The sequence below is a fragment of the Diorhabda sublineata genome, chromosome 5 (assembly GCF_026230105.1).
Source record: "Diorhabda sublineata isolate icDioSubl1.1 chromosome 5, icDioSubl1.1, whole genome shotgun sequence".
Classification (NCBI taxonomy): domain Eukaryota; kingdom Metazoa; phylum Arthropoda; class Insecta; order Coleoptera; family Chrysomelidae; genus Diorhabda; species Diorhabda sublineata.
Window position 1 is genome coordinate 10,955,917 of NC_079478.1, and position 19,576 is coordinate 10,975,492.

Consider the following 19,576-nt stretch of genomic DNA (forward strand, 5'->3'; position numbering starts at 1 on the left):
GCAGTGATTAAAAGTAGACGAGCGTTTACCCGGTATTAGGGTTGACCCATATGCATTTATTCTCTTTTACTGATTTTTTTTTCAATGTGGAGGTTTTTATCTTACACAATTTTGCGCGTTATTTGCACCCAATGGGCAAGAGATTCACCTGAATGCCCCTTCTGTAATGGAGGGCATATGTTTTTTTACTTTGATAGATGAACAAAGAGGAATTGGATTCGCAGATTGGAGAACTGCCAGCAGACACAGATTTTGAGGGAAGAGAACCACTGAAATATAATACATTCAACCAGAAGAAGATTCAAGCTGCGAGAGAATCACCTACCAATATAACTAAAGCTTTTAATTTTTTTTCAAATACATTTTAATAACTAATTATCATATAGTGATTTTAATAGAAGCATGTATCAACGAAGATACAGTGATCTCCTCTTCGTATTCTGCACCCTGTCAAATAAAAAATGAAAAACTGGAAGAAATATAAAAAATTTAATGATCAATTTTCAACAAGTATAAAGTTTCACATCACAATCATTAAATAGGTAAATTGTAGGCATCATCAAATTATTGTCATCAAGATAAAATATAAAACAATAATCAATTTTTTATTGTTCTAAATTATAAATATGGGGTTGCCATCTTGCAATAAATAAAATTATTGAGTCCAAAAATTATATAATATTAAAGAGAGTATTTCTTATAATTATGAAAATATATATCAGATTATTGTATTTTTTATCAATTTTGGTTTAAGACAAAGTAGCATATTGAATAGAATAGGTAAATAAAACAACTTTGAAGTAATTTATGGACCTAATATGATCACTAACAAAATAAATTTATATTGGAAAATGGAAATCATAAACATACAGTGAAAAGTAAAACGGAAACGATAGCTAATTCAATATTACAAACAAAATCTTAATGGAAAAATACTGTGCAGTAGAAGTGAAACAAGAGAATTTATTGAAAGCCATAGATATGGAATAGGTAAGAAATATAATTGGACATACTGAAGAAAAGGATTTAGAGATTTAGAACATCGAAGCTTAATAATGATGCTGATTGGAATACAAATGGTTCTCTCGAGAGTAAAAGAAAAAGATTTACATGATGATGAACAAATTCGAAGAGATAGTAATTTATTTTCAAAAATTATTTACCTCAGAACCTAAATGTAGTATTTTAAGTAACACAAGCAATTATGACATTTTTTATTTTAACAAAGGCTGATATGCATAACCAATCAGCTACATTTGCCTTTCGAAGAAACTTACAAAAAAAAATAGAGAATTTATATAGATTTATTGTGATAAATAAGGTTAGAGTACTACTACTTGAGAAATAATACTCACACAATTGTAAGCTCCTTTTTTTTGTAGAGAAAAAAGTAATTGAATAAGTTGTACACATTTGAAATAAGAGGTAGTAGGATAGTTAGGGCAATATTTCTTATCTCCATTGGACAAATGACGAGCAAAAAAGATCATTATCCAAAATTTATAGTTTCCGCTTCCAGATGGCGATACATACCTAAGTTGCATTTCAATTTAATCCACTTCGGCAAATCATTCAAATGGTTCTTTATCCCCTTTAAAATCTATGTTAAAATGTCGCTATTAGTTCAGATTAATTATTATTCATAAAAATATTTCATGAAATTTTATTCACACGTGCAATTTGGTTCAGACCGAACTTAATTTATCTTTGTTTTTCCAATCAGAAATCGGATGCAGGTTCAAAAAGATTTTTATTCACAAACGTATGTTTATCACTCCAGTGTTGTTCACAACTTGTTTTCTAGCGGATTTAGTGAAATATATTTATTTTTTGAGTGGCAAGTTTGGATTTTGAATAAGTTGTAGTCAGTAATGCTAATCAGGGTAACAGAAAGAGATGTAGAAATGTTAAAAAATGACAAAAAAACAAAGCAATTGAGGTAGGTCATTAATTAATGTGTTTAATCAAAGTTAAGAAGTTAGTTACCGTGTTATTTTAGATATCTGGATCATTTTCCTAATTTAGAAAATTTTAAGAGACCATGTAAACCATGTAAACATGACGGACCAACATATAAATGTATGTAACCTAACCAAGACATTATTGCTGCACGAAAAAGGGTTCTTCAAACACCAGACTCGTTTGAGATCGCAAAGTATCTTATTTTTGTAGAGTCAGGGCTCCTTTAAGATGACGCAAAAAGTATAAAGCAGAGTGTAGAGTATCGAAAGCATCAATTAGCAGCAGAATACAGGATGTACACAATAGATGGATCTCCCTATAGAATGTGCCAAAAAAATGATTTTAAAATCTTTCGGAATTTCTTGAAACGACTGCATACAATTACACCTACTGTAATATTAGGAAAAGGATATTAAAGAAAATAGAGGGGAACTCATCGTTCGGTTAAAAGAGAAGGAGAACGGAATAGAGTGATTGAATTTATAGGTGAGCCACTATAATAGACTAAAATCCAGGAGACTCTATTTACCCTCATGTTCAATATCACGAGGCTTTGGAAAACATACAATTCCGCAGTTGAGTAAGATGGGAAGGTTCTATACAGTTTTTGTTAACATTTTCAAAAAACTTCAACATAGCTTTCGAATGCCAAGCTTCAGATGTATGCAGTTTTTGCTTTTGAAAAAAAAATTAGCTCAAATATTGTAATCCTACCAAGAAAATTACTATTTTAACTAAATTGCGTATTCACAAATTAAGGGGAAAACAATTTTATATATTAATGAAGCGAAAAGAATCGGACTCACAGGTGTTTTGTTTCGATCTCCAACAAGTGCAAAATCTTCCCAAATTGCCAATTGGTGAAGCTTATTACTTAAGACAATTATCCTTTTGTAATCTCCGCATAACCTATCAAGAAACTCACTTCTAGGAAGTAATATAAATCCTGGCTGTAGAGTTCTTCTTTTAGTTACCGACGGATGTGCGGGCCACTCTTGCTCTTCAAGAAATAAGAGTAACCTTCCCAGTAAGAGGGCACTCAATTTTACTAGCTGATAGGGTCTTTGAAAGACTTAAAAAATGACTAAAAAAGTATGAAACACTGCTTAATGTTCAAGAATACATAAAAATCTACGATGAAATTGGTACAGTAAAACTACCTAGTGAAGATGGGTTGATTCAAGATTGCAAAGCACTGAATAAGTTTATAGATATAAAAGCGGATAATTTTTAGAAAAGACAGACTGGGCTTGGTTAGAATAAAAATAGAGTCAAACTATCGACATGACGATAGTTCAAAAAAATTTGAATAGTTTACCTATTCCCAGGAATTAAATTAAATTAAAAATTCACAGACGTTGCTGTTATTTTACGTTGAAAATTGGCAACAAGATGAAAACGTCAATTATTCACAACATTCCTGGCCAATGAACCAAGTGAAATTTTCCATACCGAATGTGAGGACGATTCACAAGACTGTGACTGTAATGAGGAGGATGGAGGACTAGTTGTTTAGTTTCTTTTGCTTGATCTCTTATATCGTTTGTTATATTTATGGATAAAATTCAGGTTTACTTCTGTAGGTTCTTTTTTCTTACAATCAAATAGAGTATAATCCTGTTTCCAAAAGGTTATTATCCGCATTATAAATTCAAAAAAATTTTTTTTCATTTTGTTAGAGATAGCTAGTTTAAAAAACAGAATTTGTCTTATTTCAGATACTATCCTATCTTATTTAATCCCATTAATACGTTTCATGTGGAACAAATAAGTATTCCACCTGCTCATTACCTCTTAAGACAAAAGCCCCATTTTCTCAATAAAATGAAAAAAGGATAATATTCTATTTGAATTTTTGCTTTTCAAATATTATTGTTTTCCCGAATCAAGATGGGCATGGTCAGCTCTAAGAGGATAATATCAATTTTCAGTTTTATTGAGTTGACTGTTTTTGAATATTATTTACAAATTACTTCAAAACTGTTGGTTGTTTATAAATGCATATGTATTCTCGGATACAAAACAATACTATAGTCTTTTTAAAAAATAGAATAGTTTTATTTCCATATTCGGAGTTTGCTTGGTTCTTATTTAACAAAAATTTCAGGGTACTCTTAATAATAAAAAAAAGTATTGATATAACGATTCATGCATGAGTTATTTCTAACAATCTAAATAAATAAATTCGAAAATGATTTGAAGTTATTTTAATGTATTCTAAAAACATATCAATATAATTTTGAGCGAATAAGTTTTTATTTTCTTTTCCAAATATTATTATATGATGAATGGAATACAAATAATGGAAACAGAAAAATCTGCTTTGTCAACAAGAGCCCACTTAAATGAACGGCTATTGATTGATTGAGCGTCTATATATGTATAAATACTTGCAAAATTGGGTATTTCTGTTGTCATAGATGGTATTAGCTCCTTATACAGTATTTAACATCCAGGAAAAAAGTACAATTCAACCGATTCTGACACATGAAACAACTTGCATCCAATAAACATTTAACGACAGAGGAACATTAGAAAAATTCAAGAAGTAACATATTACAAGAAAAAAGGGCTTGTATGAATCAGTTGATTGATATGTTTGAAAAGTTGCCAATTCAAATTAATAATTGAGACACAAATTTCATACATCAGTTCTGTGACAACATCTATTACAAATTCACTAGTTCTTTGTGTTTTTTGAAATTTGTGAAAAAGCTAGTAACTGTTATCAAATGATTATTGGATATAATTTAAATGATTTTATTTAATTGGATCATTTTAAAAAATGCTGCTTTCCATTTTTTTATAGTTTAATGTTAAACGTGAAATTAAACTAGAGAAAAACCCTCAGTTTGTTGAATTGCTTGCATTAGTTTGTACTTGAGGCGTTCCTTTGTTTTATATCTTGGCAAATCTAATAAGTTGAAACATGTATGAGCTACTGGTAAGAACTTCTCGTCATTTGTGGGTTGGATATAAATCTAAAAAGAAAAAACATTCATACAAAACTATATTGGCATTAACCTGATGAGATCAGCTTGTTAATTCAGATTTATTATGGACTAGAGAACATATATGCAAAAGAAAATTAGACAAATGGGAGGAAAGATGAGACAACAGAATGAAAATAAAAGAAAAGAAATAAGTGGAGCAAGGAAAATAATTAAAATATAAGAAAAGTAAAGAAACAAAAGAAATACATAATAAATTACTAAATTAATACGAACATTTCATTGAAATGAGAACAGATCAAAAAAGGAAGGATAGACCAAATATAAAATGTGGGACAAAAAGAGAAAAATCTTAATCCAACATCTGAGAATGTGAAAGAAAAATAGAAGATTTAGAACAATTATTGTGATGTTTGTAGTTAACAGTACAGTTGATATAATGATTCAAATTAAGGACCTTGCTAAAAAATATTCAAATGCAGATCTCTAGATTCAATATCCCATGTTATCTACATATAGAGTTAGTATTTTGAGAGAGTGCATATGTCAAAATTTTAAATAGCTATTGAAAGTATGACCTAATTAATCAAATACATCCAATAAAAGCATGATAAGGGCCCAATAACCACTAAATATCACGAGAGAATTGATATACTTACAATACATTTTGTTGATATGTTATACATATAACAAGATTATAACAAATTTTTTTCATAAAAAATTTTAGGTTTAGTTTGCATACCTTTATTCCTTTCATTCCTTGAATCGGAATTCTGTAACTACCAGTCAGGAACAATAGAAATTTTTTCTTATCTGCTAATGACATTTCATGGATAACCTCCCAAAACCATCTGATGGTTTTATCAGAAGATTTATATCTGGAATAAAACATAAAATATAATATATTATAGAAATAGCTATATGACTTATAAAACCATAACCTTTACAATGTACAGTATAACATCAGCTTATTAAATCGGTTCTTTATAAATTTACAAATTTGTATGAGGAATTCATACTTGAAAATGTATTCCAATTCGTACTTAACAAAAGATGATTAGTTTCTTCGAAACTAAAATATTTTTCAACTTCTCTCTATCAGCTACAAAAACAATAGTGAAACTACGTATTATTTTTATTAGTTTTAAAGTTATGGAGACATATGGAAGAAAGATGAGTGATATTTGATTTAGTTAGAAGTATAAAACTTCCTTTATCTTATATTTAAGAGCATCAACGTCTATAGAACGCTGGTGTTTAGTGCAGATAAATTTTGACTAAATTTTACACTGGAGTGTGGCAAGAGTCGAGTTGACGATTCTTATAAACATAGAGAACATTAGCATATAATATTCAGAAATGTTAACATGTATCTGCAATTTTTGTACCTTTTTATTATTGTTTTTTTATTGTAATTATAATTTAAGTAAAAGCAATCAGGGTCATTCACAATCCACTTACAGGTTTCCAGAAATACCAATATTTTAATCTAAATTAGATTTTTTACATTATTTATGGAGATTGAGATTGTTTGGGCTATTTGAATGCACCTTTTCCAAACTTCCATAACCAATAACTTGAGTTTAGGTACATATTATGTATCCTTTTTACTGTATTTTATCTGAGATTTCACAAATTATTTACATCCGAAAAGTATTATAAGCATTGCAACTTACTGTTCAAGTTTTTTTTTCGAAAATTTGTATTTTATATACTGATAAAATTTGAAAAAGGCAGAATCAAGTCGAAACTTGGTATTCCAAGAAGTAGTTTTGACAGTTTAAGTGAAAAATGAATATTTCCAATATTTTTAGCATTATTATCAATTGTTAAGACATCAAGATATAGAGAAAAGTATTATTTACCCATTTTTATACTCAGCGACTTCTTCTAAAGCATGCCAATCATAGTTTTCATTACCAATGACTACTGCCATCAACTCATGAGAATGAAATAGTTTCAGTACTCTACCCTCACAGACGTTCATGAAACCTTTATGGAATGCTTCATACTGATCTTTTACACTTTCATTGAAAGTATAATTTACGTATAGATCAACATATTCTTGCCTAAAACAGAAAATAATCAATTCATTCATTTTCAGAATTAACTAATTAGAAAATGAGAAAATAAAATACCAAAAAATTGACAACAAATAATATTACCCATACACAAATCAGGAGATCTGATTGATTTTAATAATTACAAGAGCTTAACAATGATAAACACAGTGTTTCGGATATTATATGTAAGAAAAAAAAAGCAAAAAAAAAACAAATAAAACCATACAGAGGATTGCATATAGATAGATCACATTTTATGACCAAATAAATAATAGCAACTCTGTAAAAAAACGGTTTAATCACTTTGACAAGATACAGAAAAAGGGTTCAATAAGAGCAAGCAAAAATAATTTGGAACATTTTGAAGTAATAGGAAATTATTAAGAAACTTGGCATGAAAACCAGCAACAATAAAAAATGAGCATAGAGTAGCAAGACATTTTCAAATATCTTGTGGCTATAATATAGTAAAAGTCATGAAGACATGTAATTTAGAAATAAGCATATTTAAAGAAAAAAACGTAAATGACAGTATTCTCACAACTTTGTATGCCAATGGTAAAATATGGAAGTAAAACAAGGACAATGAAAGTCAAATACAGCAATGTAATAGTAATAAGAGATTTGAGAGAAGTCATTTACTAGGCAAGAAAGAACATATATGTACATTAGAGAGCAGGGCTAAAAATAAAGCCAATCATAGATTACCTTGAAAAAATATAACCGAGTTGGTGAGACAACCAGGATCGAACAGAATATAACAGAGTATGGAAGACCAAGACAGACTAAAAGAAATTTTGGATATTATAGCTAAAATGTTATGGAGCAAGGGTCAAGCAATAACGTAACATCTTAGTACAATTAATGATATTCTTAATACAAATTTAGGCCCTCATAATAGAACAAACAGATAATTTTGTTTCTTCATTTATTGATTGACAAAGACTGTATTGGGTTTGACCAATCGGATCTTTGTAGTTTGCAAAGGACTTGACAAAAAAATTTAACATATCCAATATATATATATATATATATATATATATATATATATATATATATATATATATATATATATATATATATATATATAAATGTGATTCAGTATCCAACAAAGCACTCCTTTGTTTTGATAGTTTATTGTTTATAGATCAATAATAAGATCCTGATTTAAATAATTCATTATTTGATTTTACTAATCACGTTTTGTCAACTACTCTCAGTGATATCAAAAATAATAAATAAATGACATTATATGAACAACTAATAAAATAAAAAGTGTAGTATTAATAGTTTAAAAAAAATTTGAATATTAGAGCACATTCAGTTGAAATGCAAAATTTCAAAAATATATAAATTTAATTTCAGCAAGAATTAAATTCCATATAAAAATTTATGAGCGACAATTGATATAAGATAAAAGTATAAGAAATTAATAAAAAAATTAATGTTGGGTACAGAAAATATTGGATAAGAATAATAATCTTTTTTAAATTATGCAAACAGATGTTTTAAATAGGTACATACTTGTTTTCTTGAGTTACTGGAATATCTGATCCACCAGGTTTTAGGAGTTTAGTTTCTGTTTGACCGAAAATGTTTCTGGTCAAATCAAAATACAGAGAAAAAACGTCTTGCAAATCATCTTCTTTATAATCTAGAAGGCTCTGCAGCGAATTCGCTAGTGTAGGTGATAATCCCTTGAGATCAGCAAGTCCTATTACAAATAAAACCTAATTTTAAATTCTACATTCAGAAAATCGAAATATAGTGCTGTTAAAGATTCGAAAAATTGTTGAGGAAAATGCATTCCCCAACAAAATTTATAATTTGGATAAAATTTTAATAAAACAATGTGCAAAATATGTTTATTTGAAAAATTGCAAATAATGGTTGATTTGGAAATCATTTTGTCCAAATAAACTCAATCTCGCTCTGTACCTTTATTAAAAGTTTAAACCCTTACTTTTCCCAAACTGTTAATCTCATCTCGAGGAGTACAAATGATGCAAATATTCAATGAGACGCTTATGTGTTGATGCAATTACATATTCTACACTTCACCAAGATTTTGTGTAGTGCTATCAATAAAAACGACTTAAAGGTCCGTAATAGGGCTTGCAACTGAACCTCTGTTGACACCAACACATCGAAAAGTACAACAATAGTTTGCTACATAACATTAGGATTGGAGGGGGCGAATGTAATGTTCTCAAATGAACCTAGAATTTGCCTTTTTGGCAATGATCCACGTATCTTAGTATACAGAGCAAACAATAGGTATGCAAATGGAGGCAAAGTAGTAATTGTATGAGATTGCATTAATATATGATGCTTATTGAGGATGCCATTTTAATGCTCACAAGTACCTTGCTAATGTATTAGAACCACAAGTTGTGCTATTCCCTTGGTAAGAGAAAATGGTTTCTTTACACATAAAATGCTCGCTCGTGTAGGTTCAAAATTATTTTGGATATCAAAATCTAAGCGATGATATAGTCGGTTAACCACCCTGACTTTGATAGTTGGTTAAAAGCGCTATTAAATTAATCTTACAATTTAAATTATCTACCTCTTAAGCTCATTAAAATATAAATTGCTGTGAAATCAGAAATGAGATCCTAAGCATGCCCAGATGCTATCAAGCTGTAATTGATTATGTAGTTGAAATATTAATTTGACAATACATGACCTATATGAAAGACAAATATTAAAGGCTGACTGTTTTTTAATAGGGGTCATTAATCAGTCACACCACTTACCAATTGGTTCTCCTAGTAATTTTTTATATAGGGCTAGTGGAAAAGGTATGTCTATTATGGTAAAATTGTATATAGCCAGACCTAGAATCATTCCTAAAATGAACAAACCATTATTATTCATACAAGTAGAATTAATTAGAAACTATTTTTTAAAGTACCAACTTCTAACAATCTTACTGAATTATAAGCTACAGAATTAGAATGAAGATAGTTTGGATTTTTTAGACACATTTTAATACATTTTACATATAATTGTTAAAAATAAAAAAAATATTTATACGTCCATTAAGCTGAATTACTTACCTATAAGAAAGTATACGGAATTATCTTCGAAACTAGTTTCAGAAAACCATATAGCTCTAGTTTCTTCATATTCTTGAAACATTCCATATTTTGGATCTAAAATTTGCCTTAGTAATAATAAAAAGAACTCTTTGGTAACGCCTCCCGCATCTTCAGCCTCTTCGCCGGCAAATTTCACCTTAAATAAGTAAAGACAAGGAAATATTTTTTTGAAGGACACAACTAAAAGAATGCAGTGTTTCAATGAAACGAAATAATGATTCAAGGATAACAAAAACTTACTCTCAAAGGTTTTTTTAGATCGTGAGGGTCAACCTCGCTAAGCTCTCTTAGAGCGTCGTCGACAATATTCTCTCTTGTTACATTCAATACTAAATAACTGTTAATAGCATGTCTAGTTTGTGGGGCCAATAACATCGCAATAACTGCTCTTTCGGCGGCTTCCGACATTGCTTTTTGCATCTATAAAAATTAATATTTTTACAAATTAATAAATGGAGCTTATATATATATATATATATATATATATATATATATATATATATATATATATATATATATATATATATATATATTACTTTTAATTATTTCAAATATTATAATTTTACCATTCAAGTTTTGTTCTTTTTTTACCTAAACCAATTTCCATAACCATACATTACCACTAGTTTAATCATTAAATCTTTGAATTTAATTTTTATTGTATTTTTTTGTAGATGAGAATTAAAATGAATAGTAAATGTTACTAATCTACTTTAATGAAAACAAAAATGAGCGATTTCTTAGTGTAATTATTTCAGTAGTGAACATACCTGCATGGCTTGATCAGTTTCTAATAATTGTAATTTGGCATTGGCATCAAAAACAAATGAATAGTTACATAGAAAAAGTCGTCCTGTCTAAAAATTAGAATAAAAATTCAATTAACTTGAACTTACCTTAAATTGATAAAAATTTAAAAAATACTGTGTTGATAATTATAAAATGAAGACTTGACAACTATAATAACATATTGGGACGATATTTTAAAAAGACTTTCACTTGCCATAAGATGAAACCATATTATATTTGTAACGTTTTTATTATGTGTGTCCTCCTGTCTACACAAATAGAATAAGGAATGGAACACGAATTATATACAATATTGGAATGCCAATTGAACCATCTTAATTACAATATAAAGTATAAATTTCAAAAGAATGTTGCACTATATTATAAAAAAATTCAACTGTTTCACTGGATTCCCACTTCTTTTTAGTATAGTGGAAACGAGTTTGCGTTTCTTGTGTGTGGCTTGTGTTGACCAGATGTGAACTTATGATTCATAATCCAATTGTACATAGTGTAAATAAAATTGAAGCAAAACTGAAACGTTTGATTCATTAATTAAATAACCAACAAACGTAACAGTACTCAAACTGTGAACTGAAAATGGAACATTTATATTTATTATAATTTATCATGTCTTTCTACTAGAATTTACAACCGGCAGATTGAATTAAATTGATTTAAGGTTTTAGGTTCATCATCATCATCATCATCTTCAAGCCTTTCAATTCCAAAAATGCCACAATTCCATCTCAACAAAAATCTCTCGATCAAAAATGTGCCGGAGTGCATACATGAACCTCAAGCTGGAGCACTCCAAATATAGAGTGATTATGAATTGGTTTGAATCTTATATAAGTAACCAACAAAGTTTCAGAATAACACTAATTTTACACCAAACTCCTCAGAATAGTATTTCTGATCCTTTATTGTTTAATATAGATAAAAATTATTTTTTTTTCTTTGAAATGCATCTCATGCCACATAATTTTGAATTAAATCATATTTCTACTGGAAATTAGCAGTTATTATGGTATTATTCTGAAGGTGAAACAAAGATGAGTAGAAAAAAATAAATTTATTGTGAAGCAATTTCATTTTGTAATCTACAAGCTTTAACTACTCACCCCTTTATCCTGAAGCCAATAAACGTAGTCTAATTTCACATCTAAGTATTCTGAAAGATCATTCATATGGAAAGTATCATAGGGTACTTTCAAACCTTCTACACTATGATTAACTTTGTTTAAGAAGGTGAGCAAGTCCAACATAGCCACAAGACTAGGATCATAAAAAGCAGTCTAAAAAAATAACACTATTTCAGTTATTTGAATGTTTTAATAACATTAGACCTACTCTTCCTTCTGGTATTTGTTGATTCCTTAAAATAAAGCTCGCCACTGATTTGAATATATTCACTAAACGCTCAAAGTAATCAATGGTCATCATTCTCAACCAACCAGACACTACCTACAATGAATTAAATATATGTAATAAGTAAACTGTAACCAAATATGGACTATTACGGATGAATTATAAAAAATTGATAATTATAGTCAAAACCTTTATGACGACATCGTTTTGAAAGGTCCTAGCTATGCTATAAGACCACCTTATCTTAACATACCTTATTGAAGGACTACATTAAACCAGATCAACAATATTGTAAGCAATTTGAACACGTGCAGATGTGGATAATGGATGTGAATGGAATTTGGAAATAGTCTGAAGTTAAACGTGTTCAAATTGTTAACTACCATCCACAACATTCAATATAATAATTGATTATTAAAATAATTTTGTAATTCTTAGGAACAAATTACATATAGATACAGTAAATCAACATTGTTGTTCTTGAGAAACAATATCTTAGACTATACTAATGGATAGGACACTGTAAAAGGAAATTTATAGTTATTGACAAACATAAGAAACCAAGATACTTTGAAAACATACTTTTTCCTCAATGAATTGTAGGAAGAAAGTTCTAGTTTTAATCATTAATTGTCCTGCTTATCTGACTGTTTGCGATAAATTTGTATTCTTGTATGTTACATCTGTACTGCAATCTATCGAACAAGGTGCAGTAAGATATTTAAAATCTAACAGTATGCTATGTACTAAAAGAAAAATTTGAGAATAATAAACACAAAAGTTTTATAATGCCATCTGATGATATTAGAAACATAGGCAAAACTTACACAAATAGCTATAGCTAACTAATTAAGATGATGTACAATAAGAAAGTTCTTTCGCTCAAATAACCCAAGATTTATTTATTTTTGAGACAGATGATTTTATTTATGTTGATAACCTTATAGCAATCAGAAAAACAATGATAATACCCTGTGAATTACAAAATGGGTTTCAAACTGACGATAATTACAGATTTTATAGTATGAAAAAATGTTGCACTATATTATATGTTTAACGTGAACTAAAAAATTGTAGTTTCATTTTATACATTAATAAATAATTGTTATTGATATTTATGAAATGTACATACAAAGTTAATGATACTAATTCATAAAAAAATTATACAATAAATATTATCAGTTTTTACATCTGTTAATAGTGTTTGAAATTTAAGTTATATTTCTCAGAAAAGGTAACACACAAATCAAAAGATGTACATGTTATATCTCACCTTGGAAGCTGGTGTCACTAACTGAAGTACAGCATTTGCGAAAGGTTTATGTAACTGTAGGTGCTGTTTGGGGTTATTAAATTCGTGGTACAGTGGTAAAGTGAGATATATCCTAAGAGCTTCCACATCTGGAGGAGATGATTTCAAACTTGGGATTATATTGTCTATTATACTATTCCATATCTTAAAGAAATTCGATGACGATTTGAAAATAAATATTTTATTTTTAAAACTATACCTTACCAAATCTGTAATACTCTTATTCTCGATTTTTCCTATCAATGAAAAGGCAGCTTCGGTCGTCTCCATATCAACTCCGTGATGTTTACTGCTACAATAGTAATGTGCATCATTTTCTAATAAAAATGAACCATTTATACACGCTAAACTTTTAAATGCAGTTTCTAAGTGTGTCCATACATCATGATCAACTGTGGCTTTAGCCGATATCCTTAAGATATTTTTTAAATAATCAAAAGTAAGAGTAATTATTTGAGTTGAAGGATCTAAATCACGTAAATCAAATGGAGGCACTTTGCTATCTTTTTTTATCACAGATACAAAGCAATGGTGCCCACCTGAAATAATAAACAATCAATTTGATTCAAGAAAAAGTACTAAGTTAACAACTGTCAAAAATTCCTCATTAACAATAAAACTCAAAAAGTATCATAAACATGGAATAATATAATATAGGAATTGGTTTGAATTATTGTAAATATTATATGGAAAATTTTATGAATAATACTAAACATGTATAAAAATACCTACCGGCAAAAATTTTATGAATGACCAAATTTTTAACATCATTACTCATTGGAACCAGAGACATACCGCTGGGAGACACCCAAGGCCCTAAAACCACCTGAGGGGTTAAGGCACTCGTGGTTTTCCTTAAACCTAATTGTCCGCAACCACCTATACCAAAACTATAAACCCTACCACGAGATGGTACAAGAGCTAACGAATGCTGTTTACCACATGCTATTTGGGTTATGGTAGAGCCCATTAATTCTATAATCTGAAAGTTTGGGAATAGATATATTTTAATTATATATAAAATTTCTGGCACATAACCTCCAGCAAAATCAACTCATAATCTTGATTTCTTTTTCTTAAAAAAATAATGCAATAAATTTTAACAACAATTCCTATCAGGAATGCTGGTATTAAATTTTATAACTACATAATTGTTTTTTTTTTTAATTTAAATCATTATCGTAGAAAATATAAAAATTTAACTAAAAATGTATGAAAAGGAGTCTTTAGTGGTGCATATTTCCTCATCTAGCCCCAATTAAAGCTCAAGATAATCTAGCTTCAAATTATTATAATTCCATATTTAAAGGAATCTTAGAAATTGTTTGTGTAAATTATGAAGCAGGTACAATAAAGCTTCTAAATTACTATCAATTAAATAACAAAGAGTCTCTTGAAGTCAGGATGGTTTGTTGGTGATATAATTGGCTTTAGATAATTCGTGTGATATTACAGCATTTTATGCATGAAAAACAAATTTCCTACAAAAGGAGCACCACCATACTTTGATTATATGAAACGTTGAGCAAAGCTATCATTAACTCTTCTGTATACTCATACACGTCGATCATTGTCAAATAGACAAAATCTAGACTGATTTGACAAAGAGAACATTATAATCAACTATGTCCTTCCTAGTCCAAATGATATCTATAAAACAGTAGTATTCTTCAAAGTGCTGGGGTCAACAGAGGTCTAGGTGCAAATACTGCATGTATAATTGAATAGAGAAAATACAATAAGATCCCATTTGGCGTCGATTTAGACAGCATTAAGAAGATTCCAAGAGATGGGAAAGAATTGAAGACAAGGTTAAGGCTGTGTGACTGATGCAAGTCAGGACTTCAAAAAGAAAATAAATAAAAAATTATACAGTAAATAGATAACATAGAGTCCTCGATTTCAATTTCAGAGTAAAACTTATTTTCAGATATATTATAATAAGATAAGATCAAAAGTGTTTGCACCTAGACCTCTGTTGACTCCAGCACTTTGAAGAATACTACTGTTTTATAGATATTATGATATTGGCGAAGATGATAAAAAATAACTATTTCAGGTAGATATATTAGATAGTTACAAAATTAAACCATTAAAATAAAAGGAATCTAAAGCTTAATTTCAACCCAATGCCAGATTATGTGTTAAATTTGTTGGGGTGTAATTTTGAAAAAAAAATCCCTTTAAAACAATGGATATTTGAATGTAATTATTATTATATTATGTATTTAGAACTTATTTACTAAATTTAACATGAATTGATCAGTAGGATTCCAATAGAGAGTTCTAAGTTTTATTTTTTTATCAAATATATTTTCCATTTTCAAATGACTATATCAAATAGAGTAACTTCTTCACCCTTATTTAACACAATGAAAAACTTAAAAAAGTAACCATCTTCGAAGCAAGTTGTAATACCAAGGTGAAAATATATTGTAAAGACAACTAACTGACCTGTCTTGGTAAAATTTCATTAGAAACGGATCCATGTCCAAGTTGACCGAACATACCAGCTCCACATGTCAAAACACCCCCATCTAATGTTAAAAACATGGAAAATTCGTCTCCACACGCTATATACCTAACTCTAATATTCCTAAGTGTCCGAAGCTGGGCAGGAAATATTTTATTGTCTACACAATTGAGTCCTAGCTGACCACAGGTATTTTTTCCTAAAATAAGTGAGGAAAAATGTTCTTCAATATATTTAGACTCATTTCTTTGGGATATAGATACCATTTATTTTTTTCTAGACAAATACTTACCCCAACCATATACAGCACCAGATTTGGAGAGAGCGAAAGTGTGATTAGCACCACAAGTTACTAAATGTATTGGAACTCCTTGCAAGGAAGTCAACAGTTTTGGTATATTTTCTACCTGAGATGTGAATCCTAAGCCCAATTGCCCAAAATTGTTTGCACCCCATGTTAATATTTCTCCACCTAAAAGATATTTTACTAATGTATGTACTACACATGAAAAGACCAAACAACTTATAGCTACTTAATAATCAAATTTATGAAAGAATGGAATGTGTATATGATTTATACTTGCAAATAAATACGAACTTACTACTAGCTAATGCTATAGAATGTCTTTGTCCACAATGTATCTGAACAATATTGTAGGATGCTAGAGCCTTTATAGGTTTCGGAATTTCGTATTGATCTTGATCAGTACCATGTCCAAGCTGCCCACAAAAATTTGAGCCCCATGAAAACACTTGACCCCATTGATTCAAGGCCATAGAATGTAGGGAACCACATTTAACATCTATTATATGATGTGCATCAAGAGCAGACACAGGTTCTGCAATAACATGGGATTATTATAAATTAACTCAAGTGATTATAATTTTAACCGCAAATAGTTTGAATTGGTAGTGTAACAATGTATGCAGGTGGTTAAACATATTCTACAATGTAACACAATGAATGTACATTCATGCTTATTTCCTGAAGAAAATTTAGCACATTGGAAAATGTTATTTCAACTCAGTACTAGGAAACGGTTAATGAAAAATACTGGACAAATATTATGGTAAATTTGTATATGAAGTGTTGGAAAATCTTTTATGGAACATAAGGCTATCAATAAAAAATCACTGACCAACTTTATTTACCATTTATCACCATAAACTCAACTGTTCCATTGTATTCCCACTCCAATCCTGACACCTTACTTTTTTTCTGTACTTTCATTAGCAGGTATTGTAAACCAAGTCGACAAAAATGAATTTTGATCTTCTGTCACAATTGATTGGAAATGGAGATGAATAAAATCAAACCCTTTTTCAATGAGGATTCAAACAATCCAACCCTGTGAGCTAGATAATATCCAAATCTATTACACAGATATTGCACACATTTTGTTTAAGAAAATCCCGAAGAAAAAAATTTTTGAAGATAAATCTAGTGATTTGGTAGGCCTGGACATGAAGAATTTATTAAGATTGTTTTCCAATTAATTTTCAACTTCATGTTTATTGCGGGAATTATAATCATCTCTCTAAATGGTAGATTTAACAGTAAACAAGTCAAATCTTAGTTCACACATTCTCACTGCACTATGGTAAAGTCTAGTGAGAATCAGTGAAACCATTAAGTTTTTATAAGTTATCCACAATTTTTTATTGAAACTTCATTAAATTATAATTACTTAAGATAATTGAATATTTTACATTGATATTCCTTCGTTCAATATTTTTTTTTTTTCATACTGTATGAAATTTGGTTATAGTGATTTTATGATGATCAACCATTTAAACTAAACTATCAATGATAAATGTGTTACCATCTTCAGGGATCAAATTTTTTTTGTAGAATTGTGATACTTGTTCATTGTATCTTAGATTATCTCCAATACTTCCCAATCTCCTATGTAAAAGATCAATTTTTAGCAAATTTTAGTTATAAATCTGAGAAAAAATTACGTTTTTTAATTCAAAATAGTTTTCATATAACTTAATGGTGCGGACAATGAAACTTATTTTACATTAGCAGAATAATAATACCAATATTGTTTCAATGCATTTTATAATAATATCTACAACTGTTCAAGGAAATGATGTAGTATTGTTATCTATATTATGAAATATGTGAGGTATGTTTTTGAAATGGGATGATGTGTAGAATGATTCACATATACAAAACCCAAAAAGCAAAATGGTCACATACTAAATAAAGACATACGTGGCCTCTTCCTAGTTTGATTATGTCCCAGTTGTCCGTAATCATTGCTACCACAAGAATACACTTTTCCATCTTTAGTAAGGAGAAGTGTGTGATAGTTACCCAAAGCAGCTTTCACCACAGTATTAGCTAAATACCAATCTAAATTTGTTGGTGCTAAAATATGCTCCTCTTCTACACCACCCAAACCCAATTCTCCATTAATGGTACTTCCCCAACCGTACATTTTCTGTTCTATTGCTGGTTAACTAAGACTCGTCACAATTTTCATGTCTTGTTTTGTTTGTCTGAAAGCATATAAATACCTATAACCAATCTAGAACATTCTTTTTGTTGTTTGTTGGTTTTACATATAATATAGATGTACCAGATAGAACGGATAACATAGGGTTTTACCTTTTTGTTTTTATCTCATGTCAATTCACTTTCGATTTAACCAACTTTCAAATGAAATGATTTAAATAGAAATAAAACATGACAAACGATAGAGGTTATAAGACTTCAAAAATCAATATACATCGCACTAGGTCTATTTAGTTGACATTTAATGCGGCGTGCAAATGTTAATCTCGAACATTCGTTTACACTATACCATAGATAAATAACATTTTAGCTTATCTATGGATCATAATATTATGAGTTTTAGACATATTGAAAAATCTATGAAATGTTTCAATTTAGTAATAAAACCTGTATAAAAATGAGATCAACAAATAATAGATAAAAATAACCATGTTTGCTATCTTTCTTTATCAGAAATATAAATATTTATTCATACCTTTATATTAAATAATAAATAATATGTAGATGTTTGTTGGATTGTATTCAACAATGGAAATAAAGACGATGTCCTCTAAAAATCATGCGTTCTCACTATTAATTAAAATATGTACATAATGATGTACCATAATTAGAAAACACTTTCTGTTTATTTAATGCTAAAGTTCGCTTTTGTTTGACCGCAAACTTCAAAACGTTTCGTTAAAAATTAGAATAAATGTAATTATTAGATAATTCAATGTTCAGGGTTTATTGTCTAGGAGTAAATAAAAGTTAATTGATATAAAGTAAAAAAGAACTGATTCAAAACAACAAATTATAGTCATTGGTTTTCCATTTTACGGTTTTAAATATTTGAAATATTTTTCTTGAATTTAATAATTCTGGGATAAACAGCGGCTTCTATTTGCGCATCAAATATTGCTTTGGGATGAAATTGAAATAACGACCTGCTGCTGGATAAAATATAATAGATAGTCATTATCAAAAAGTGATCAATTGCGTTTATTTTTCTATATCATCAGAATGAAAAATAGAATAGAAAACCATA

At 29.0% G+C, this 19,576-nt stretch overlaps 1 protein-coding gene across 4 annotated transcripts; it reads right to left on the bottom strand.

The window, feature by feature from the left end:
• Nucleotides 1-480: 480 nt before the first annotated feature.
• On the bottom strand, nt 481-19,129 carry LOC130444106 (probable E3 ubiquitin-protein ligase HERC4). 4 transcript variants are annotated; one of them, XM_056779115.1, is made up of 18 exons: nt 19,025-19,129; nt 18,247-18,533; nt 16,628-16,864; nt 16,318-16,497; nt 16,007-16,224; nt 14,285-14,534; nt 13,757-14,091; nt 13,514-13,696; nt 12,223-12,336; nt 11,994-12,167; nt 10,851-10,937; nt 10,321-10,500; nt 10,039-10,216; nt 9,736-9,828; nt 8,501-8,690; nt 6,779-6,982; nt 5,656-5,791; nt 481-4,943 (listed from the first exon to the last, which is right to left on the bottom strand). In XM_056779115.1, the coding sequence occupies exons 2-18, from the start codon at nt 18,470-18,472 to the stop codon at nt 4,791-4,793; spliced, it is 3,138 nt and encodes a 1,045-aa protein (XP_056635093.1). In that variant the 5' UTR covers nt 18,473-18,533; nt 19,025-19,129; the 3' UTR covers nt 481-4,790. The 4 variants fall into 4 exon arrangements, with proteins under 4 accessions (XP_056635093.1, XP_056635091.1, XP_056635094.1 ...); XM_056779113.1 differs by having other exon boundaries at nt 18,232-18,533; XM_056779116.1 differs by lacking the exon at nt 19,025-19,129 and adding an exon at nt 18,643-18,825.
• Between the last annotated feature and the right edge of the window lie 447 nt (nt 19,130-19,576).